At 40.9% G+C, this 24,361-nt stretch overlaps 1 protein-coding gene and 1 pseudogene across 3 annotated transcripts in view; both read left to right on the top strand.

Annotated features, from left to right (window-relative positions):
* Window positions 1-735: 735 nt before the first annotated feature.
* The window catches only part of PIWIL2 (piwi like RNA-mediated gene silencing 2), a gene marked incomplete at both ends in the record, with an annotated part of 43,894 nt that continues 20,268 nt past the window's right edge, over window positions 736-24,361 (top strand). Inside the window, 12 exons of one of the 2 annotated variants that reach the window (XM_084245827.1) lie at window positions 736-933; window positions 2,297-2,388; window positions 2,530-2,664; window positions 3,139-3,351; window positions 4,332-4,442; window positions 7,363-7,480; window positions 7,950-8,074; window positions 9,218-9,298; window positions 9,603-9,716; window positions 20,704-20,892; window positions 21,446-21,530; window positions 23,001-23,090. In XM_084245827.1, coding sequence (XP_084101953.1) covers window positions 742-933; window positions 2,297-2,388; window positions 2,530-2,664; window positions 3,139-3,351; window positions 4,332-4,442; window positions 7,363-7,480; window positions 7,950-8,074; window positions 9,218-9,298; window positions 9,603-9,716; window positions 20,704-20,892; window positions 21,446-21,530; window positions 23,001-23,090 — 1,545 coding nt within the window. The remainder of the gene's footprint in view (window positions 934-2,296; window positions 2,389-2,529; window positions 2,665-3,138; window positions 3,352-4,331; window positions 4,443-7,362; window positions 7,481-7,949; window positions 8,075-9,217; window positions 9,299-9,602; window positions 9,717-20,703; window positions 20,893-21,445; window positions 21,531-23,000; window positions 23,091-24,361) is intronic. The other variant, XM_084245826.1, reaches the window with a different exon arrangement.
* LOC311178117 (F-box only protein 8-like) lies at window positions 11,470-12,502 on the top strand (annotated as a pseudogene). Its single transcript has 2 exons — window positions 11,470-11,490; window positions 11,600-12,502. The product of its transcript is annotated as an F-box only protein 8-like (transcript).

Genomic DNA, 24,361 nt, shown 5'->3' on the forward strand with positions numbered 1-24,361 from the left:
AAGGCAGGGAGGGCTGGCTTCGGCGCCCCGGGTTAGGCCCCAGGCGCAGGCCCAGCCCGGAGAAGCAGAAGCGGGCAGGAGAGGCCTAGCCGGCCGCGACCCTTCCCTGTTGGACCTGAGAGCCAGCCAGCTCTGCTGAAGTCACCAAGAGAGAAGCTCCCCATGAAGGGAGGGCCTCCTGGAGGCGGTGCCCGGCTGTAGGAGAGATGATGGAGGTGCGGGGGGTGTGGTGTAGTAGTGCCCTCTCGGTTTGTGCAGATTAGGCAACTGATACTATTTTGGATTCTTCAAGGGCGTTGGAAAGGTATGAGCTGAGTCCTAAGGGGTTAAGCAATTATTATTATTTTTTTAAAGATTTATTTGTTTATGCATACAAGCACTGGGTACAGTCAGAAGCACGGGAGGGTGAGAGAATTCACCAGAGCCAGAGCGGGGAGCAGAGCCAGGCAGAAGGACCGAAGTACACAGCTGAGGGGAGCAGCGGGGAGCAGGAGAGGTCTGCGCGCCATGTGGCATGTGGGACCCTCCTCCGGGGGCCGGGGAGCAGCCGGGGATCGAACCGGTGGTGCAGAGGCTGCGGGCAGCTTCGCAACCCAGTGCTCAACCATTAAAATGTAAACGATTTTTAATGCTCTGTGAGGAAAAGAGTTGGGAATCTCTAACCTTTATAAAATGTTGACATTTATCATTCTGGTAATTATCCAGAAAAGGATCAGTACCGGTGTCCTCTACAGCCTGTCAATGGATCCTGTCCGACCACCCTTCAGGGGTACTTCTCCTGTGCATCCTACTCACTGTGTTCGGATGCCAGGCTCTTGGCCACACACTCCTAAACCTTTGGACTCAACTTTCGGCAGGGCAGGACCTGCAGGTCGAGGCTATGTATTTGGAAAGCCAGAGGAACCAAGCCCACAGTGTGGGCCAGCACAAAGGGTAAGGCCAAGTCAGAATGCATAGCAGCATCATGCAGCTTATCATCAGAGCAAATAATTTCAGAGTGCTTAGAAAATTCTGAGGCCCTCTATGAAAACAAGGGTTTTGGGCTTTTTGTTTGTTTCTTTAATAGTTGTTGCATCTTCTGAGCACATGTTTTCAAATCCTAGTGTCTAGAAGAATGCCTCATAATGTGAGGTGAACTTGGGTAAATACCTTAGTATTTTAGCTTCAATAAATATGACTATAAATACATGTATGAAGGATAGGTTTAAAGATACAGCCTCTTGCTCTTTTCTGAGTGTGTAGATTTTCACTCTGGTTTTGACTCTGCTATTAGCAGCAACTCTGCCTGAGAGGTAATAATTGTTAGGGATGGTTCTTTTCAGAAGGTTCGTTACACAATCTTAAAGGAAAAAAAGATCAGCTATTGCTATTGCTCTGTGTACACTTGCATGTATGTGCTTTCTTAATCTCCTAATTATATAGTAATTTTAAGAATTGTATCTGTCTCTAATGAATACATCTCAAAGAATAAAGAGTTAGCAAATATAGAAAGAACCTAATAATGCAGTTGTGACAATTTAGAGTTCACAGTGTCAAATGTAATGTTTTGTAAAAAAAAATTTTTGACTGTGATCTTGTATTTTTATAAGATTAATTTGGCAGTGCTAATTGGTTTAATAGTGTTAAACTGCTACAGGAAAACAATACGTTTGTTGGAGGTTGTTTTTAAAAAACAAAACCTCTGATACCTTTAAATGATTCAGTTTTTTAAAAATGTATAAATCAAAAAATAATAACAGTACAAAACACAACAAAGCAAAAACGTACAATTATAAATCAGAGACATACTGCAGGGGAGGTGGAGGGAGAGGGATCAGAGGGAGGGAGGCAGGAGCACAGGGGACTGAGGTGATGGTGCACGGGTGCATTGGTGAAGAAAACTATGGGGACTACACCTGAGGGGGTGGAGGGAAGGAAATATTGTTTAAAAATGAACAATGATGTAAAAAAAATAAAATTAACATTAAAAAATACATAAATCAGGATACTGTTCCTTCTTAGGTTGGGTGTAAAGAAAGTAAACTAAAATAATAGAAAAGTTAATTCTGTTCCATTACATTCTTTTATGTGGTATATCAAATCATGGACTATAGCTATTTAGGTTTAATATAATGTGCTGTTTTTAAACTATAAGTATTTAAACACATTCTTATGAAGTATCTTTATCTTTTATTCTTACAGCATTTACAGAGTATGGAGATGGTGTTTATTATTTACTGAGACTTTTGGAAAGCCATCATTGTTTTTGGGGTTTTAAACTACCTCTTAGAATAATTTTGTTCTTTGACTTTCATAGGAATCTGTAGGTTTGGTATCCATGTTCCGAGGACTGGGCCTTGAAACAGTGTCCCGGGCCCCTGTGAAAAAGGAAATGCCTCCTTTAGGTATGTGGAAAACAAACTTGAAAAAGTATAGTGCTATGTGTGATTGCTTTGTTCTTAATTTCATACAGTTTATCTTTAGAAAAATAACCACCTTGCAACATGTTCAACTCAGTTATAGCTGGGGTTTGGCCTTCCATTCAGGTAGAGGCATTTTAGGTCGAGGCTTGTCTACCAGTCTGGTGTACAAGGACAAAGAAGAACCCTATCCCACTTTTCCGGATCCTTCAGTGTTGGCAGCTGGGGATAGCAAGATGGCAGAGGCATCCGTTGGTTGGAATCGGTGGGTAAAGTTGTCTTCTCAGGTAACCTTCAAATTCAGATGTAATGTCTTTGTAAGTCCAAGGAGAAACTTAAAAGGGTTGCATCATCTCACAAACAGCGCATGGTTTTATATTAAAGAATGGTATTTTCCTAGCATAGTCAGCAACCACTGATCCCATCAGTCATTGGAAAAGGGTAAGTTGTTCACAGCTTGACTTGCCCTATTAAGAAGGTAACCCTGATTATAGTGGTTCCTTAACCTGGGCAACTCAAATGTCCACCCCAATTCTGAGATGAAAGTTGGTGCTAAGAGTCAGTATTGATAGCAAATGGTGCGTGAGTCATGTTGACACACAAGCTTTGGAGAGAATCCCAAGGGTGTGCTTTTTTGTCTCTTTTGCTGACTCCTCCAGGAAAAGAATATAGACTTGGGGGAATAATTTAGATGGGACATAGAGAGCAGTGTGCTTTGCCTCTCTTTTCAACATTTCAGAATGCTTGGGAGAGGGAATTCAAATGCATCTTTATTACCGTTGGGAAGAGCAGCTGGCGGTATAGGCAGGGGAGTATGCAAGGCTTCTGGAGCTCTAGGCTTGGCTTCACGTGATCCTACGCAGCTATCATCACCCCCACCGCCGCCCCCATCCTCACTGAACTCAGTGAATCGCTCTCCACTTGGAATTGGAACTGTAGAACACAAGGAAAAGTAAGTTAAGAATGCGGTCTTTTCTGCTTGGTAATGTGGGAGGGACCTTCACCTCGGACTGTAAACGCAATTTCTGTTGTATCTGAAGTCCCGATGGGGGTGATAAGTAGGTACTGTGGGATGGTTTTGTTTTGTTTTTTGATTTTTTTGCCAGTGGGGAAAATGACAGAGGTAGAAAGTATGTACTAGAGACTCAAAACTTCTCAAGTATGTACTAGAGACTCAAAACTTCTCAAAAGTATGTACTAGAGACTCAAAACTTCGCATTTACTTCCCAGTTCAGACTTAAAGATTCTTTGTCTTGTTGAAGATAAGGAAATCACTTATGAACAATATTGCAATGGTTAATCTTTGTCTATTGAAATGATTCTTGTGTTCTTAGACAGCTAACCTATTTTATCTTCGTGATACTATTAGGACAAGTAGGGTGACCTTACATCTCTAATTAAGAGATTGTTAAGAATTTCTCTTCTAGCCTTTAAAAATTGTTTTTGTATGTCTTGATTTTTGGTTTGAATATCTATAGGCAACCTGGGCGAAAAATTACTTCCCCAATTTTTTTTTAAGATTTATTTATTTATACAAGAATCGGGGTACAGGTCAGAGGCGTGGGAGGTGAGCGAATTCACAGAGACAGAATTGGGAACAGAACAGGCAGATTGACCGAAGTACACTGCTGAGGGGAACAGCGGGCGAGGCAGGAGAGGTCTGCTATGCCATGTGGGTTTCTCCCTGGCTGGCTGGGAATTGAACTTGTGCTGCAGAGGCTGCAGACACCTTCACAGCACTGCGTTCACTCCGCTGTGCCACCAGGGAGGCCCCCCAATGTTCTTTAATTTTTTCTCCCCCCACCCCTTTATTTTTTTGGTAGAGTGGTGGGGTGGTTTTTTTTGTTTGTTTGTTTGTTTGTTTGTTTTTTGTGTGTTTGTGTTTGTTTTTAGTATATGTGTGTGCTTTCATTTTTTGCTTTTATTTTCTAGAGAGCTTTTTGTGAAACAAGGATCGAAAGGAACCCCTCAATCTTTGGGGTTGAATCTTATCAAAATACAGTGTCACAATGAAGCAGTTTATCAATATCATGTGACTTTCAGGTATACACAACTTTTTTTCTCTGTGTTCGCTTAGGGAGCAGTAATGAAATTGTTCTCCTGGAATACTAAATATTTTTCTGTTTAATTTCTGATGAACTTGCCCACACAATAACTCAGATCCTTGCAGTAAATTTATAGGTAACATAATTTTGATTTATATTACCAATTCATTCTTTAACTTAATAGGTAAAGGTTTATGCATGAGTTTAGAGCTAGGTTTACTAAGAAGTTAATAAAGTTTAAGTTCGGGGCCTTTTACTTAGATAATACCATTTCATGACCTTTTAACTTACTTTGTGTCTGTAATTTTGTATTCTCTTCTTAAAGAGAACCTCCTCTTCCCCACAACATCTGGGTCTTCTCTGCATGAGAAGATGATTTGATGATTCTCTATTGATAGTCTAGATTTAAAAAATGAGAAAATATTAACTAGGACTTGTCATAGTTTTTTTTTTTTTTTAAGATTTATTTTATTCATTCATACAAGCATTGGGTACAGTCAGAAGCGAGGGAGGGTGAGAGAATTCGCCAGAGCGGGGAGCAGAACAGGCAGACTGACGAAATACACTGCTGAGGGGAGCAGCGGGCGGCAGGAGAGGTCTGTGCACCATGTGGGACCGTAGCCTGACAGCTGGGGATCGAACCTGCGCTGCAGAGGCTGCAGAGGCTGCAGGCAGCTTCGCAACCCAGCGCTCAACCACTGCGCCATCGGGGAGGCCCAATAGTTTTTTTTAAAATTAAGAATTCATGTTAGTTTGTGTTGTCTTTAAAATATCAGGAGAGTCATTAGCTGGAATTGTGAAAATGAATGTTTTGGAATATATATGAAGAAAATAGGAAGATGGAAGACTGAACTTTTTTTTTTTTTAATAGAGGCAAGTTTTATTTATTTATTTGTTTGTTTTGTTTTTGTTTATACATGCACTGGGTACAGTCAGAAGCACGAGAGGGTGAGAGAATTCACCAGAGCCAGAGCGGGGAGCAGAGCAGGCAGAAGGACCGAAGTACACTGCTGAGGGGAGCAGCGGGCGGCAGGAGAGGTCTGCGCGCCATGTGGGACCCTCCTCTGGTGGCTGGGGAGCAGCCGGGGATCGAACCGGCGGTGCAGAGGCTGCGGGCAGCTTCGCAACCCAGTGCTCAACCGCTGCGCCACCAGGGAGGCCTGGAAGACTGAACTTTTGAAGGACAGTTACTATTTGGTATAGGAGGAAGAACTGAGTGTAAGAGAGAAGAAAAGAAATGGGGAAAATACCCTGGAGACAGCTTATAAAGACCATAGGAAGGGTCTACTTGAATAAGGAGTCGGTGATTGACTTGGGCAACAGGGAAAAGATTGAATTTGCTTTCCAGGGTATCTGGGCGATTTAGCAGCTTTATTAGAGATTCAAATAACAAGAACCTAGGCCATGAAAATTAGCCAGTGAACTGGCTTCTCATTTTAAAAGTATGTAAGAAGAATGAGAAATGGAATGCTATAAAAAGGGTGGCAGGGTTACTTTAGAGGTTTTCAGGAGGCACAAAAGCAGAGTTGAGCACATATGACTGCTGAAGAGAAAGAGCCAGCAGAGGGTGAAATTGAACCCCTGAGAGGGGAGGAGTGGGAATGAGCCTGTCTTGGAACCTAAGGGACGAAGATGAGTTTTAACTAGAGTCTAGAACCTTTTCTCAGGAAATGCATTGACAAATGTTAATCCCCACAGTGTGGAGCTACACTCTGGTGATCCTGTAGATTCATCATACTACAAGAAGGAGTGCTATAAAGATAAGGTTCAATATTGTGTTTAGGGCATAATGCCATGTATATATTTATGAGTTTTTTTAGGACATTTAAAAATGTGAGGTTAGTGTGAGAGGTTTGGGGACAGCTATATTGGATTGCCACTTCATCTTTTTTTTTTTTAACCTTCATATTCTTGAACATACTTGCTTTTTTAGCTTTGGATTTGTTTAAAGTTTGGAGGTGTAGAAAGAACAAGGTTGTATGTTACTGTGTACGTAATGGGACAGTCATTGTACAAAGCAACTATTTCAGAGCTCTAAGATTTTTTTAAATATTTCTAAAAGATTTATTGTTTATGCATACAAGAACTGGGGGTACAGGTCAGAGGTGCGGAGGGTGAGAGGATTCACCAGAGACAGAGTGGGGAACAGAACAGGCAGACTGACTGAAATACACTACTTCGAGGAGCAGCAGGCAAGACAGGAGAGGTCTGCTACACCAGGTGGGTGCCTCCTTGGCCAGCTGGTGATCGAACTTGTGCTGCAGAGGCTGCAGACATCTTCACAGTGCTGTACCTAATCCCTTGTGCCACCAGGGAGGCCCCCAGAGCTCTAAGATTTGTGACAGCAAGTCAATAAAAGGTTGAAATTGCCATGAATGAAAAAAGGTTAGGGCAAAAAAATTTTTTTAAATATTTTTAAAAATAAGCATGTGTCTCTGCAGACTCTTGATCAGAAGTTGACAAACTACAGGTGGCCTACAGATCAAATCTGGCCCATTGCCTGCTCTGTAATTCAGTTTTGGGGGAACTTGTTGGTTTGCATATCTGTGGTACTTTTGTGCTGTATCAGCCGAGTTGAGTAGTTGCAGCAGAAACATTATGTCCTATAAAGCCTGAAATATTTGCTGTTTGGCTCTTTACAGAAAAAGTTTTCTCACCCTTTGGTCTCAAATCTGGATGAATGCATGCTGGATGAACGTAAGGCAGTGTCTGCAGGTGGTAGCATTACGAGTTTTTCTTTTCTATGAGCAAGTATCCTTGGGTCATTCTCTTTTAGTCAGATGTATTTGAATTTTTAATATGGCCACTAGATGGAGCAGTAGTTACAAGTGACTGTTGCTCCAAGCAGACCTATCACAGTTGCAGAAAAGACTGCCGTTTGAATCAGATTGACATGAAATCTTACTGTTATTTTCCAGCCCCAATGTGGAGTGCAAAAGCATGAGGTTTGGCATGTTGAAGGACCATCAGACTGTCACCGGAAATGTCACTGCTTTTGATGGATCCATTCTATATCTGCCTATTAAGCTTCAACAAGTGAGACCAAATAGGAAATGTACTTTGGGGTGAAACCTAAGTGTTTTGAGTGGTGGAACACTGGTGCTTTGAGTGGTGGGAAGTCATAGGTTTATGGAACACTTGAGTTGTACATTCCTGTTCTTAGAGGTAAGGCAGACTTCTTTATAACAGAGAAATGATAAACTTTTATAGAAATCCCTTCTCACACAAAAGGAATGGTTAGAAGCCTTTGACCTCAGTGATCAAGTTAAAGAATGATTTAAGATTTCAAGTTTAAGAGATTGACTGCTAGTTCTCCATTGGGTTTCTCTTGCCAGGTCCTTTCTTAAATCCTAGCTGTCTTGCTGTGATGTTGCCCATTGCAGGCAGTAAAGTGAGTGTTTAGGATATTGTAGCCTTCTCTAGAGCACAGTTGGAGTTGATTAGGACTTGGAGGGTTTTTTCACTTGCACATACTTCTTTTTACTTACATGTATTTATTTGTTAGGTCCTTGAGTTAAAAAGTCAAAGAAAAACTGATGGTGCCGAGATCAGCATTAAGATTCAATTGACAAAAACCCTGGAGCCCTGTTCTGACTTGTGCATTCCCTTCTACAATGTTGTTTTCCGCCGGTGAGGACATAGCTGGAGTCTTTTTCTTTTACTTTGGTCTTGTAACGATGCTCTTCAAGAAGCTTGGATGATAGTACACTACAGTGCGTATATAGATCAGCTTGGAAACAGTTAATGAATGATGATAGTGGGGATGACTTACTCAAAAGTTATTTCAAGTGACTGGTCAGATTTGGGTGTAGGAAAGTAGATTTGGAGGTAGCTAGGTAGAGGGATGAGTCCCTTTGGGTTCATACAGGAACTTTGAAAACAGAAGTAAATAGTGCATAATTAATCATGTTAGCACCCAAGGCCACTTAAGAGGTAGTGTGTGCAAAGATTTTTGCTGAACGTGTGTTTTTTCCCAGTCTCTTATATTTATGGATTTCAGATAGCTCATAATTTTTAAACCTCTTTTAAGACTCCCTGATTTTTGTAAAATTTACTCCCAAATTACCACTTTTTAATGAAATATGGAAGCTAATTTCCACTGAATTCCTCAATTGCCAGGAAGAAATATATCTTACTATGCCAAACTGACATTCACAAACTTAGAAGTGGATTCTTGCATTCTTTTTAGATGCATTCTTTTTTTAAAGATTTATTTATTTATTTATACAAGCACTGGGTATAGTCAGAAGCGCAGGAGGGTGAGATAACTCACCAGAGTCAGAGCGGAGAGCAGAACAGGCAGAGGGACCGAAGTAAACTGCTGAGGGGGGCAGCGGGCAGCAGGAGAGGTCTGCGTGCCATGCGGGACCCTCCTCTGGTGGCCGGGGAGCAGCTGGGGATCGAACCGGTGCTGCAGAGGCTGTGGGCAGCTTCGCAACCCAGCATTCAACCGCTGCACCACCGGGGAGGCCCAGTAGATGCATTCTTTTTACAATGGGGAAACGTAATGTAAAGTGACCCTAGAAAATGAACTAGATTTTTGATTACCAATTAAGTAGGAAAAACTGCAGTCAGTTTCATGTTACCCCAAGATGAATGCTTTTGGTGATTTTATTTTTTTTTTGTCAAGAGTATTCTCAGCATAAATCTATGTTTTGCAAAGAACACCAACATTTCTGACACTTTATATCTCCAAAGGAAAATGTAGCTAAGAGGAATAGAGCTTACTTAAAATAATTTTTTTTGTACTGAAAATCTTGCTCCTTATTTTAGGGTAATGAAACTTTTAGATATGAAGCTGGTGGGGAGAAACTTCTATGACCCTACAAGTGCCATGGTACTACAGCAACACAGGTAAGTGTTGTTTTCCTCCTCCCTACTTTTGAATGTTCTAGAAATAATTTTCATTGAAATCACCTTATTTAGGACAAAAATTGCAGTAGTGTTTTAAGATAGTGAATGGAGTTTATCGGGTAAATGTCTTCCATAGTTTAGTTTTTCAGTAAGCTCATAATGATCTTGATTTGTTTTCTGGCACTTTCTTATTGTTGTGTTTTGCTGAAATGGGTAGTATCTGCAAATAGTATTATTTCAAGAAGGCATAGACATGTCTGAGATTCTTTCAGAACCCTAATGTAAAGCCCACCTATCTCTTCAGATTGCAGATCTGGCCAGGCTATGCAGCCAGCATCAGGAGGACAGATGGAGGTCTTTTCCTGCTAGCTGATGTCTCCCATAAGGTCATTCGGAATGATTCTGTGCTGGATGTCATGTGAGTGAATGGTGCCATCTACCTTTAACAAGCTAATAGTTTTCTAAAATGTTCAGTAGTAGTTGTTAATAAATACTGTTCTGTTTGAGCTTTAAATTGTAGAACAGATTAAGGATACTGAATGGATATGCTCTGTTTCTTAGGTCCTACCAAGATCGGCATCTCAACAAAGATTATACTACACTTTGACTGGGGTTGAATTGTATTTAAGTCTCTGATTAAGAGATTTGGCTTAATATACAAGCATCTTGAGTTTTTGCTTAAGTGTGTTTCCATAGTAAATATTTCATATAGTAAATACAGATGTGTATCATTTGTATTGGTTGCATGAAATCCCATGTTACGCACCTCTCATTCTTTCTTAGGCTCTGTATTTAGAAGTGGAATTAATGAAAGGACTAAGCATATTAAAGACTTTAAACAAATATGTAATATTTCTTTAATATATTTAATATATTTAAATGTGTTGACATATTATCCTCTGGAAGACTTATTAAGTCTATTTTCCCTCCAGCTATATACAACTGCTGGATGTATTCAGCCTTACAAATCTTTGCTTATCTGATAAATTCATTCATTCAACATTTATTTCTTGTGCTCCAGTTGTGTTTCAGTCTTGGGACATACAGTTAACAAAACAAAGATCCCTTTGCTCATGGAGTTTACTTTGTTGTCAGATGAGATAAAAAATAAATAATAAACATGTTAAGTAATTTGTACAGTAAGCTAGAAAGCTGTGAAAAAAAGACAACACAGAACACAGGGTAGGAGAGATCAGCAGTACTACGGTGGGGTGGGGGTGGAGAGCCACTTACAACTGATATGCCATGGCTTCCCCTCCCTGCCATCAGACTTATTTCCCATGCTGGCAGGTAAAACTATCATTCTCAGTGACCAAAAGATCTGCATCACCCCAAGCTAGAAGGTGACAAACTCACGCAGTTCTTACCAGAAACTTGAAAAGTTGGTAAATAGTAAATGCTTCTTAATTTATTATTTACTTTTGGTCAATTTCCAGTGTCCTGAAATGGTTGTTTTTTTTAATTTTGTTTGTTTGTTTTAATGATTTATTTTTTATTTAACAATAGCTGTGGTACAAGCCAGAGGCATGGGAGGGTAAGAGGATTCACCAGAGACAGAGCAGGGAAAAGAACGGGCAGACAGACTGAAAGCACTGCTGTGGGGAGCAGCAGGCGTGACAGGAGAGGTCTGTTGTGCCATGTGGGAATCTCCCTGGCTGGCTGGGAATCGAACCTGTGCTGCAGAAGTAGCGGACAGCGTCACAGCACTATGCTCAACTCACTGCACCACCAGGGAGGCCCTGAAATGGTTGTTTTTAACAATTTTGCTCAATTTTATGTTTTTTTTTTTTTTAAGATTTATTTATACAAGAACTGGGGTACAGACCAGAGCACGGGAGGGTGAAAGAATTCACCAGAGACAGAGCAGGGAGCAGAACAGGCAGATGAACCGAAAACACTGCTGAGGGGAGCAGTGGGCAAGACAGGAGAGGTCTGCCACGCCATGTGGGTATCTCCCTGGCGGGTCGGGAATCGAACCCGCACTGCAGAGGCTGCAGACAGCTTCGCAGTGCTGCACTCAACCCACTGTGCCACCAGGGAGGCCCAGTTTTTTGTTTTATTTTTACAGGGCGAATCTCCAACATTTTACACTGCAATAGCCAGAAGGTCTTAATTTTTTTTTTTAATTTAAAGTTTTGATTTTGTTTGTGCTTGAGTTGCACTGAGTTCAAATGGATCTAGTGCTGTTTCTGGTAGTCTTGCCTCCATCACCTCCAGCGGCCTGAACAAGTAAAGTTTGAAGTGGCTCCTCCACAGCCTGGGCACCAGTTCTTAGCTGAGCCATTTTCTTGTTGGCAAAAGCCTCAGTTCAGAGGCCAGTTCATCTCAGTGGTGGTGAGCATTGGAGGTGGCTCATGCTTGCAGATAGGTCGGCAGTGGAGAGCAGCCAGAAACAAGCCGCTAAATCAAGAAAATTATAGTGAACCAGGCTACCTCAGGAGAGCAGAGCAAAACAGCTGCCAGCAGTATTTCTAATACCAGTCAGAGTAAACAGATCCATGGAGGTATTAATATATATCATCATTTAAAGGCAAGGAGATCTAAGCCGAAGAGATTCATTAATTTAGAAATATTGCCTCCTGATCTGTAAGCTTTACCGTCTTGTCCTTCTTGAATGTAGCTGACCTCTGCTTAGCTTAGTGTGTTTGGCAGGACCTCGCTAACGGTGAACTTCACTGGCAAGGATTGTGTAAAACCACTTGGGGTCACTGTTCTATATACAATAAGAACCCACTCTAGGATTTTCTTTGAGCAAATTGTTTGCAGGTGGAGTGAAGGCAGCCTCACCTTTAATATTAATCCAGATGAGGGAGTGAACTGCTTTGTGTCAAAGGGTATCCTAGATGACTCAAAGGAAATAGTTAAGTTTGTCTTCTGTACAAGAACACTGAATTAGAATATGCTAAGAGTCTATCTTGATGAAAGGAGAGATGTCTTGGATGACCTCATAACATTGCATAATTTTATTTTTTTTCATTGAATAATTTTAGAAATCAATTCTTGTCCAATGCACTGAGAAAATTTTTTCATTACATCCATGTCCCTGAAGAGCATGGGGAGTGTTTTTGAAACTCTTGCAACAAAGTTTTCACATAGCTTCCTGATTTAATAAGAGAACTTGGACTTAGTCCTGATGCTCTCCGTGTACTGTGCTACTCTGTAGTTCTACTTTCCACTGACTTCTCTGGCCCTTGTGAAGAATAAAATGTCAAAAGGGAATTTATCTGAAATACTTAATACGCTGGGCCTCCCCGGTGGCGCAGCGGTTGAGCGCTGGGTTGCGAAGCTGCCCGCGGCCTCTGCAGCGCCGGTTCGATCCCCGGCTGCTCCCCGGCCACCGGAGGAGGGTCCCACATGGTGCGCAGACCTCTCCTGCCGCCCGCTGCTCCCCTCAGCAGTGTCCTTCGGTCCTTCTGCCTGCTCTGCTCCCCACTCTGGCTCTGGTGAATTCTCTCACCCTCCTGTGCTTCTGACTGTACCCAGTGCATGTGTAAACAAAACAAACAAACAAACCAGCAAACAAATAAATAAAGCATGCCTCTATAAAAAAAAAAAATACTTAATACGCTGCCCAAAACATTAGTGGATATTGTAGGGCATCTTTATTGGCCATGTGACTACATAAAAACACAATTGCTAGATGGGCCTCCCCGGTGGCGCAGCGGTTGAGCGCTAGGCTGCGAAGCTGCCCACAGCCTCTGCAGCGCTGGTTCCATCCCCGGCCACCAGCGAGGGTCCCACATGGCACGCAGACCTCTCCTGCTGTGCCCATTGCTCCCCTCAGCAGTGTATTTCCGTCCTTCTGCCTGTTCTGCTCCCCACTCTGGCTCTGGTGAATTCTCTCACCCTTCCATGCTTCTGGCTGTACCCAGTGCTTGTATAAATAAATCTTAAAAAAAAAAAACACACACACAATTGCTAGTACTTCAATTTTTATCCTCAAACTGAAGCTACCCAAGGATTTACTTAGCCGATATGGGGGTTATATTACTCCTGTTATCCTAGCCTCTCTATACAATCAAGCTTGAGTGTACAACCTTTTTATCCTTTCACCCCCTACTTTCTTTTTTAATAATTTCCTTGGGGAGCTAAATAATTTTCCAGGCTTTTTCTTAATTTTGCTTATCATGTTTTGCCCGAAGCAGATTCATTATCTGAAACAACCATTTAAGAATGTTAAACTGACATTATACTCCGAAAGGTAGTATGTTTGTAAAGCATAAGATTTTTTTGAAAAACTTTTTAAACAATATGATGTAATGTGTACATGTTTAAAGAGATTTATAGTGGTTATTTTATTGTAAAGATTTTAACCAAAGTCTATCCTTTTTCACTCAAAAAAAATAAAGTTTTGTTTTTAAGGTACAACTAACAAAACATAAATTCACCATTTTTAAGTATACATTTCACTGGTTTTTCATATACACACAAACCAAAGCATATAACATATGGTGAAAACTAAGGTCACTTCTAATTCCAGAATATTTTCATCATCCCAGAAGAAATCCGTTACTTGTTACCCCTACTTACATTTGAAATGCAGATATTTCAGAGCTTTCAGGTTTGGATTCTTTTCCATTAACTTGCCAACTGGGTTTTTATCTATTTCAGTTGGATCCAACTCTTTCTGCAGCTTAGTTATTTTCTTTTATTTCTTTGATATTTCTCTTCTGTAAATTATTTATATTTTTATGTCTTGGACTTATTGTCTCTGTCTGGTATTCTTTATTTCTATTATACCAATCTCTTTATTTCCTCTGAGTACTGAAATGATTTTTTAAACATGACTCTTACTTCATAATTTTTTTCTAGACCGAGGTTTGCAGCCTCATTATTTCAGACAATGGATTTACTGAAATTTCACAAAGTTTGCAGTAATGATTTATTTTCCCTTAAAACAACTTCTCTGAAATTATTGTCCTTTAATATATTCAGTAGTCTTTTGAATATCTTTAAATTAAGAATTTGAGATTTATGATATTTTCTATTCTTTATTCTTTTCTAGAATTAGATGATATAGTATTGGGTTTATTTTCCCTCTCTTGCCTCATAATGTTTGTATTTATGTTTTCATTATCATTATGTCATTTTTTTATTTTTAAAAGGTTATGAAAATTTTTTTAAATTTGTAGAATAGTATAATCAACCCCTCATTCCCATTTTATAGATTTAGTAATTGTCAATTCATGAACAGTCTTTTTCATATATTCTACCATTTCCCCCCACCCAACTAAATTGAATTATTTGGACACTTATCCTGGCTATCTTATTTCTTTCCTAAATACTTCAGTATATATATCCCTTAAATTGACTCCTTTTTTTTAAACATAACCATAATGCCATTATTGCACTTAAGTTTTAAGTTCCTTATGTTCTGTATTACCTTGATATATCCACAGGTTCTTCCTCTACCAGACTCTTCATAAATCAGAGTCAAGGCTAGCAAATTTCTTTTTGTTTTTTTGAGATCTGAAATAACATGTATGAGAGTAGTCTTTTATTCTAAGACTCTCATTTTTATTAACATGGAAGAATATCTAAAATATATTAAATTTAGGGCCTCCCCAGTGGCGCAGCGGTTGAGCGCTGGGTTGCGAAGCTGCCCGCAGCCTCTGCGGCGCCGGTTCGATCCCCGGCTGCTCCCCAGCCACCGGAGGAGGGTCCCACATGGCGCGCAGACCTCTCCTGCGGCCCGCTGCTCCCCTCAGCAGTGTACTGCGGTCCTTCTGCCTGCTCTGCTCCCCGCTCTGGCTCTGGTGAATTCTCTCACCCTTCCGTGCTTCTGACTGTACCCAGTGCATGTATAAACAAAACAAACAAACAAATAAATAAATATAAATAAACATGCCTCTATAAAATTAAAAAATAAATAAATAAATAAAATGTATTAAATTTAAAAATGAGTTATAGAACATGATTATGCATTTAAAAATTAGGTGTTCACAAATTTCAGAAAAGCTGGGGAAATATAGGTATCTATCAGGAATGGACTGCAAGTAATGTTTAGTTTCTTTGTTTTATAATTGTATTTTTTTAAAGATTTATTTATTTATGCATACAGAACTGGGGTTCAAAGGTGTGGGGGGTGAGAGGAGTCACCAGAGACAGAGCGGGGAACAGAACAGGCAGAATGACTGAAATACACTGCTGAGGGGAGCAGCAGGCGAGTCAGGAGAGGTCTGCTGCGCCATGTGGGTAGCTCTCTGGCCAAGGATTGAACTCATGCTGCAGTGGCTGCGGGTAGCTTCATAGGTTGTGTCCTAACTCCTTGAGCCACCAGGAGGCCCCTGTAATTGTATTTTTATTTAACAATGATCATGTGACATTTTTTAAGCAAAGCCAAAGAAAAGAAAAACAGTAATCCAGTAAGAAAATGGGCAAGCAATATGAACAGACAGTTCCCCAAAAGTTAATATGGAAGATAATTAAATACATGAAAAGATGTTCAATATCATAGCCATTAGGGAAGTGCAAGGTTAAAACTACACTGAGAGATCAGGAGACACCTATTGGAATTATTGAAATAAGGAATAATGAAAATATCAAATGCTAGTAAGGATGTGGAGAAGCTGTCCCTCATATTCTGTGGTTGGAAATGTAAAGTAGTTCAGCCACCCCAGAGAATTCTTTTTTTTTTTTAAAGATTTATTTATTTATTTATACAAGCACTGGGTACAGTCAGAAGCATGGGAGGGTGAGAGAATTCACCAGAGCCAGAGCGGGAAGCAGAGCAGGCAGAAGGACCGAAGTACACTGCTGAGGGGAGCAGTGGGCGGCAGGAGAGGTCTGCGCTCCATGTGGGACCCTCCTCCAGTGGCCGGGGAGTAGCCGAGGATCGAACCGGCGCTGCAGAGGCCGTGGGCAGCCTCGCAGCCCAGCACTCAACTGCTGCGCCACTGGGGAGGCCCAACCCCAGAGAATTCTTTAGTAGCTTCTTATTAAACTAAGTTTCTACTCTCCATATGATCCCAGTCACACTTTTAGGCATTTTTTTCCCCGGAGAAGTGAAAACATTTGATCACACAAAACCTGGCATGTAAATGTTCATAGTATCTTTATTTATAATAGCAAAAAGTGGAAACCAAAATATCTTTCAAGAGCTAAATGGTTGCGCAAACTCAAGCGCATGCATGCAGTGGCTTAGTCCTCAGTCATTAGGAAGGAATAAGGTCCTTGGATGACTCTCAAGGGTATTGTGACTGGTGAAAATGGAAATGGCAGTCTGAAAAGATTGCATTATAATATTCCATTTATATAATATTTTCAAAGTAAAAACATTGTGGAGATTGAAAACAAATTAGTGGGTGCCAGGAGACAGGGAAGGGGAACAGTGTGACTGTGATGAGGCAGCATGAAATAGTCTTTGTGGTGATCTGGAACAGTTATGTGAGTTGATTGTGGTGGTGGTTACACATACCTGTAAATGAGATAAATTGCATAGGACCACACATTAATTCAGTGTCTGCAGAAAATGGTAAAACTGAATCTAGTCTGTAGTTTAGTTAACAATATCGCGCCAATGGCACTTTTTATTTTTTTTTTTTATTTTTTTTTAAGGTCACAGTTAGTGATGGTGTAATGGGATTTGAAGCCTGAGAGCATTTTCCCAGAATGCACTTTTTTTTTTTAAGATTTATTTTATTTATTTATTTATTTATACAAGCACTGGGTACAGTCAGAAGCACAGGAGGGTGAGAGAATTCGCCAGAGCCAGAGCGGGGAGCAGAGCGGGCAGAAGGACCAAAGTACACTGCTGAGGGGAGCAGCGGGCGGCAGGAGAGGTCTGCGTGCCATGCGGGACCCTCCTCCAGTGGCTGGGGAGCAGCCAGGGATTGAACTGGCGCTGCAGAGGCTGCGGGCAGCTTCGCAACCCAGTGCTCAACCGCTGCGCCACCAGGGAGGCCCCAATGGCACTTTTTAAAAATATATTTTTGGGTGTTTTTTTTTTTTAAGATTTATTTTATTTATACAAGAACCAGGGTACAGGCCAGATGTGCGGGAGGGTGAGAGGATTCACCAAAAAGAATGGAGAGAAGAACAGGCAGATTGACCGAAATACATTGCTGAGGGGAACAGCAGGCGAGACAGAAACTGTCTGCTGCTCCATGTGGGTTGCTCCCGTGGCTGGTGGGGATTGAATCGGCACTGCAGAGGCTGTGGACAGCTTCACAGCATTGCGCTCAACCGCCTGCGCCACCAGGGAGACCCACCAATGGCACTTTTATATGCGTCGATGTACTTAACTTGACATCTTCCTCTGATTGAATAATTCTCCTGATAGTGTTTAATTTGGTTTCCTGTTATAAATGTCATATCATAATTTTAACACTTAAAGTTATTGGCAAGAAAATAAGTTAGTCATAGTGCATAACTGAGTCAAAAAACATTTTTGATAAGTTACATATATCTTAATTTGGTCAATTTTGAAAAAAAAGTTTTGTATGCTGGCTTTTAAATTTTAAAAATGTGTACATTCAAAATTTTATTTTTGCTAATTTAAAAATTATGTTCTAATCATAGCATAAGATTGGCCATTATGACCGTTTTTAAGTGTCTAGTTCAGGGGTATTAAGAGCACTCAGTATTATGCAGCCATCGCCACCATCTGGAGACATCCAGAACTTCTCCTCATCCCAGGAACACTGTACCCATTTACAATACTCCCAATGATGTTTGCTTTGGAATTGTTCTCATTTCAGAATTTATTGTGTACTTATTATAGAAATGTTTGAAAATACAAAGAAATCCAAAGACTAAAATAAGGTATCCATGATATCACCGCCCAGAAGAAGGCATTGACATTTGGTTTATAGCTTTGTATTTTGGCTTTTTTTCAGTGAAAAATATATGACATATTTAAGCAAGTAGTATTTTGCCAAAACTCCGCTTATGTTTTTGGAAGTCAAAGTGAAATAGGTGCAATTAAAAATTATTTTTTGCGGTCCTTCCTGGTGGCGCACAAGGGATTAAGATGCAGCCTATGAAGCTATCCACAGCCACTGAAGTAGGAGTTCAGTCCCTGGTCAGGGAGCTACCCACATGGCGCAGCAGACCTCTCCTGACTCGCCTGCTAGTCCCCTCAGCAGTGTATTTCAGTCATTCTGCCTATTCTGTTCCCCACTTTGTCTCTGTGAATCCTCTCACCTCCCGTACCTCTGGCCTGTACCCCAGCTCTGTACCTCCCTCTTCTGTACCTTCCTGTACCTCCCTCTTCTGATACAGAAGACACTAATTAGAGGAAGAGTCTTTGGTGAGAGAAGTTTACGTTTTTCTGAAAGTTCTGAAAATAAATTATAACTTGAAAGTTATTTAAATATGGATTCTATAATAGTGATTTCTTTTCACTTCAATTTAGTAATTATATGATACACATACAAAGATAGCTCACAATAATATACATAAACTGTCTTTATAGCCATCTCTCCACTGTATTCAAACCAGTAGATAGGAGAAAACCATATATTTATTTGGGTCTTGAGTTACTTCGATTCTAATATCCACTCACTTAACAACATCAGACACATACACTCACTGCATTTGATATGTATTAAGAACTAATGACCACGATGATAATATTTGCAAACACAGATCTCTAAATTATCTGTGTTATACACAGTTTTGAATTCTTAACGTACATAGTGTCATTGAGTTTTCTCAACAACATAATGAATTAGGTGCTTTTTCTGAACCCACTTTCACATAGGGAAACAGGCACAAGAAGCTAATTAACTTGCTCAAAAATCTCACAAGCTAGTAAGTGGCTGAGCCAGGTTCGATTGCAGCCATATGGCTTGAGGGTTTGTACTTAATGTTGAAGTGTTTGAAGTCTCTGACAGACTTTCATCACTTACAGGAGTCAAGACAGGTTCTGCAGGATACTAATTCCCCAGAGTAATAATAGATGTTCAGTGAGGTAAAAGTTAAAAGGGTGGGAGTCATCTGAGGTGAAATAAACTGGAGGTCAGTAAAGCTAAATATGTTTCTCTTTTAGCAGTCTGATGTGGGAATGTATGTTGAGAGTCTCTAAGAAGGGGTTGTAATGTGCAGAATGGACTCCCCTTTTTTGATTCTAGGACCTTTTCCAACCCCCTCATGACCTCTCAAGGGGCCAGTGTCTATGAGGAATACAGTCCCTGTCCTACAAGGGAAAGTGCAAGCTTAATCCTTGACATATGAGAATTCTTTTTGGTTCTTACCTGTCTTCAACCTAAGCTTACCATCTTCTGCCCTTCTTTCTCTTCCTCTCCTCCCCAGTCTTGGGTTACTGATGGTCCCCTCCTCAGGGCTGTCGCTGCCTGGCCTGTCACTCATTCCCCTCTCTGGCGTTTCTGCCTGGCAGATTGCTCCTTAAAGTAACAGGTGTCTCTGCAGACTTTCCTTGACTTCCTGGACACACTCAGACATATTTTCTGGGAGTTTACTGGATTGTCATGTTCACAACACTGTTACAGAGGATACCTGGAGAGTATATCTGTATCTTTAGCATCTTTTTTTTAAGTTTATTTTTTTGTGTAGAAGAACTAGGGTGTAGACCAGAGGTACAGGGGATGAAAGGATTCACCAGAAAGAGTTGGGAGCGGAACAGGCAGATTTACTGAAATACACTGCTATGGAGAGCAGCAGGTGAGACAGGCAAGGTCTGCTCTGCCATGTGGGTTAGCTCTCTGGCCAGGATCAAACTCAGATCTTAGTGATAGCATTGAGACTTAACCCTTAAGCCACCATCGAGGACCCTTTAGCATCTTAACGAGTGCTGTCTTCTGATAGGTACTTGTAAAGGGCAAATATAGTAGTTTAAAGAATGTTTTATTGTCTCTCTTTAGATGATATCCTAATGAGAATACAAAGTCACCTTAAGGTGATTAAAGCACCTTAAAGAATGCAGTGAATTTTATTAATATGTAGTCAATAATTTTTATAGTGACTTTTTTTAAGATTTATTTATTTTTATACAAGAATTGGGGTACAGGCCAGATGTGCGGGAGGGTGAGAGGATTCACCAGAGACAGAGAGGGGAACAGAACAGGCAGACTGACGAAATACACTGCTGAGGAGAGCAGTGGGCGAGACAGGAGAGGTCTGCTTCGCCATGTGGGATTCTTGCCAGCCGGCTGGGATCGAACCCATGTTGCAGAGGCTGCAGACAGCTTCACAGTGCAGCCCTCAACCGCCTGCGCCACCAGGGAGGCCCCAGTAGTCAATATTTTTAACATGATTTTTATCTTTGTTTTTTTTTTTTTTTTTTTTTGATGATGTTAAAGAGAGATGGGAATCTGTCTTTGAAAGAGACAGTGGGAGCCTTTTAATGATGTGATCATGTCCTTCATGTCTTTTACCCCCTGCCCCTTTTCTTATTGCTCTGTGTATCTAAATGTGATTCAAAAGCCTTTTGTCTCTTTGCAAAGGCATGCCATGTATCAGCAGAACAAAGAAAACTTCCAGGATGAGTGCACTAAGCTTCTGGTTGGCAATATTGTTATAACCCGATACAACAATCGTACCTATCGTATTGATGATGTGGATTGGAACAAGACTCCAAAAGATAGCTTCATAATGACTGATGGGAAGGAGATCACATTCCTGGAATACTACAGGTAGAAACAAGAGACTGGGTTTGGGCTATAGGTGAGGGTGGAGCATAGTCCTCCAACCTCTCAGGATATTGAGTTCCATAGTAACAAGACACTTTTCAATAATTTGATTGGTAAAGCACTTAAGAGTGAGTCAGATCATTTGTGGGATTTGACTTGAGTATGATACTGGGGTAGTTTCATTTCTTTTAGAATTTTGGAAATTATTACATAAATTTATCTCATGGCTTTGAATTGTATTTCTTACACTCGTTTAGTTAAAAGTTGGAAGAGATTAAATTCAAATCATTAATCATTTGACTTTCATTTTGCCTTCTAGTTTTTAAACTCTTCCGTGCATTTTTAGTGCATTTTCTCCTCTACTTAATTGCAATGAAACTTCAGCTTGCCTTTTTCGGTTATACTTTTACTATGATGAGTGTCAAAACAAGTGGATGCTTGAGAAGGGTATTATGCAAATTCTATATCTCAGTCATGCTTAAGAGACTCAAACTATGTTGCTGTAAGTGTAGTAGTGCCACTTCTGACTTTTCTTCCTGCCTCTGCTCTGCTCTAGCAAAAACTATGGAATTGCAATCAAGGAAGAGGACCAGCCACTGCTGATCCACAGGCCCAGTGAGAGGCAGAATAACCAAGGGATGGTGAGTGGAGATATCAGGCTTGCATTGGAGCCTAAGTTCTCCATCCTGTCAGTTGCTGTTCACCTTCTTCATGGCTCTAAGCATGTGGTGCCAGAGATGGCACTTCATGTCATGGGATTTGCTTTTGGACTCCCCACAAGGAGGATGTAAATATCCATATGGATCCATTGGATTCAGGAATAAGATGACTTTTCTGCTAAAGGATAAAACAACAGATCCATTAGGGGAGTTACAGACTTTTTTTAAAAATTTTTTTAAGATTTATTTATGCATACAAGAACCAGAGGTTCTTGGGGGGGTGGTGAGAGGATTCACCAGACAGAGTGGGGAACAGAACAGATAGATTGACTGAAATGCACTGCTTAGGGGAGCAGTGGGCGAGCCAAGAGAGGTCTGCTGCACCATGTGGGCAGCTCCCTGGCCAGGGATCGAACTCATGCTGCAGTGGCTGCAGTTAGCTTTATAGGTTGCATCTTAACCCCTTGCGCCACCAGGGAGGCCCAGAAGTTACAGATACTTTAACAGGGCTAGGATAAGGTGCCTTGATACTGACTTTTCTTAAATATGAAGACTGAACATCAGCAAGCTTAGACGAGATGGAGGCCAGGATGTATTGATTCAGCTTGTCTGGAGGCCCAGAGAGACAGAATTTTTCATTTTCTTTTTTTTGGCATTTTTTTTTAAAAGATTGATTTATTTATACAAGAACTAGGGTACAAGCCAGATGCGTGGGAGGGTGAAAGGATTCACCAGAGACAGAGCGGGGAACAAAACAGGCAGACTGATGAAATACACTGCTGAGGGGAGCAGCAGGCGAGACAGGAGAGGTCTGCTTCTCCATGTGGGACCCTCGCCGGCCGACCGAGATCGAACCCGCGCTGCCAAGGCTGCGGACAGCTTCGCAGTGCGGCGCTCAACCATCTGAGCCACCAGAGAGGCCCAGAATTTTTCATTTTCTAGTGTTCCCTCTACTTATGTCAAATTAAATATTTTTCCCTTTTTCTTTAAACACTATCAGTGTAATTTTTGTACTGGCAAGATTCAGCTCTTGTCCCAAGCCTGCCTGCTTATTACTATGCATGCTACTCTTAACAAACCTGTCCCTTTCACGAGTAGCTTTCTGCCTTCTTGTGTCCTTTTTTCCTTTCCTCTTTTATGTAATAAACCTGTTCTTTTGTATATCTATCTATCTATCTGTCTATCTATCTATCTATCTATCTATCTATCTATCTATCTATCTATATCTGTCTTTTCCTTTTTATCTAATTATAACAAACAGGCCATATGTGTTGTGACTAAGGAGGAAAGGGTGACTTGTGTTCACTGCCCTCTTCTCTTCTCTGGGTTTTATATTCCTTAGTATGTCAGTTATATCCCTGCAGGACCAACTCTGGGTGTGACATGTCTTACATGGGTCAGGGGACAAGACCCTCTTACTACTTACTCTCCCTCCACATTCTCTCTTCAAAGTTGCTAAAAGGTGAAATCCTGCTGCTTCCTGAGCTTTCCTTCATGACTGGAATCCCAGAGAAGATGAAGAAGGACTTCAGGGCCATGAAGGTGAGGAATGCCTGCTTAAGTGGAAGATCTTTTGGGTAGCAGATTGAACTAGAGCCAGACAGTCCTTGCAATTACTGGGCAGGTCAGTTCTTGCAGGTTCCGGTTTTCTTCTCTGTAAAACATGTCCCTTCCCTCACACTGAAAAAGCCAGTCAGAGCTTCCTTTTGAAGATTGTTAGAATGGTAGAATGACTCGATTATATGGAAAAAGGAAACAGTTCTGTCTTCATCCTCACCATTCAGATGGATGATATAAAGTGGTCATAAGATTATAAATGAGGTTCAAGAACTTGAAATTTTTCTAACATTTCTAGACGCCTTCAGTTTATTTGATGAGGTAGAGGAAATAGCAAAAAGTCAACAAGTCAGAGGATGAGGTAAAAGGGTAGAAGTTTATCTTGAGGGCCTCCCCTGGTGGTGCAGCAGTTGAGCTCTGGGCTGCGAGGCTGCCCACAGCCTCTGCAGCGCTGGTTCATTCCCCAGCTGCCAGCGAGGGTCCCACAAAAAAAAAAAAAAAGTTTATCTTGAGCTCTGGCATGTCCAGCAGTGTTGATAGGATGCAGCCAAGGAGTAGAAATGTGCAGAGTGTGGGTGCAGACCCAGTGCTCCACCTCCACACTGTCTGTGACTCCTGGGCTTTTCATACTTGACGTATTCGGCTCCTTTCTCACTTTCCCATTCTCTGTCTGTCTTACATTTGGACCCAAGCTTATCTCAGATGTCACATAATATTTTTAGTAACATTAAGAACCTGAAGTGAAGCTCAAAATTTATGGAAGAGATTTCCTTCATATTTGCCCTCTGATACCTCTGCTTTAATATGTAGATCAAGGTGCCTTCCTTACAACTCCCAGGTACCTGATGACTCTCTGATCACAGTACTATTTATACAGCCCCGTAGACTTACTGGCCCTCAGTATTACCTTGCCGAGAACAGCTGTACAATTCAGTAGTCTCAGAAGAATAAATGAAGAACTCAACTTGTGTGAGTCAGAATCTTTATACACACCCTTGTTAGCTATTCATTCAGAAATAAGTATTTAGAAAGCGCCTATTATGGGCCAAATCCTGGACAAAAATGTATCTTATGATGATATAACGCCTACAAGGCTGGAGGTGGTCTTCCATTCTATATGTTTTAACCTTATACATTCCTGAGAGATATGTATTAAAATACTTGGAGATAATTGAAAATTTCTACCGACTTCAATGGGAAGGAAGTTTTTTTATGCAAGTGTTTTAGATACATAGGGCCTTATTTAACCTCATATT

The sequence above is a fragment of the Talpa europaea genome (assembly GCF_964194135.1).
Source record: "Talpa europaea genome assembly, chromosome: 10".
NCBI lineage: Eukaryota > Metazoa > Chordata > Mammalia > Eulipotyphla > Talpidae > Talpa > Talpa europaea.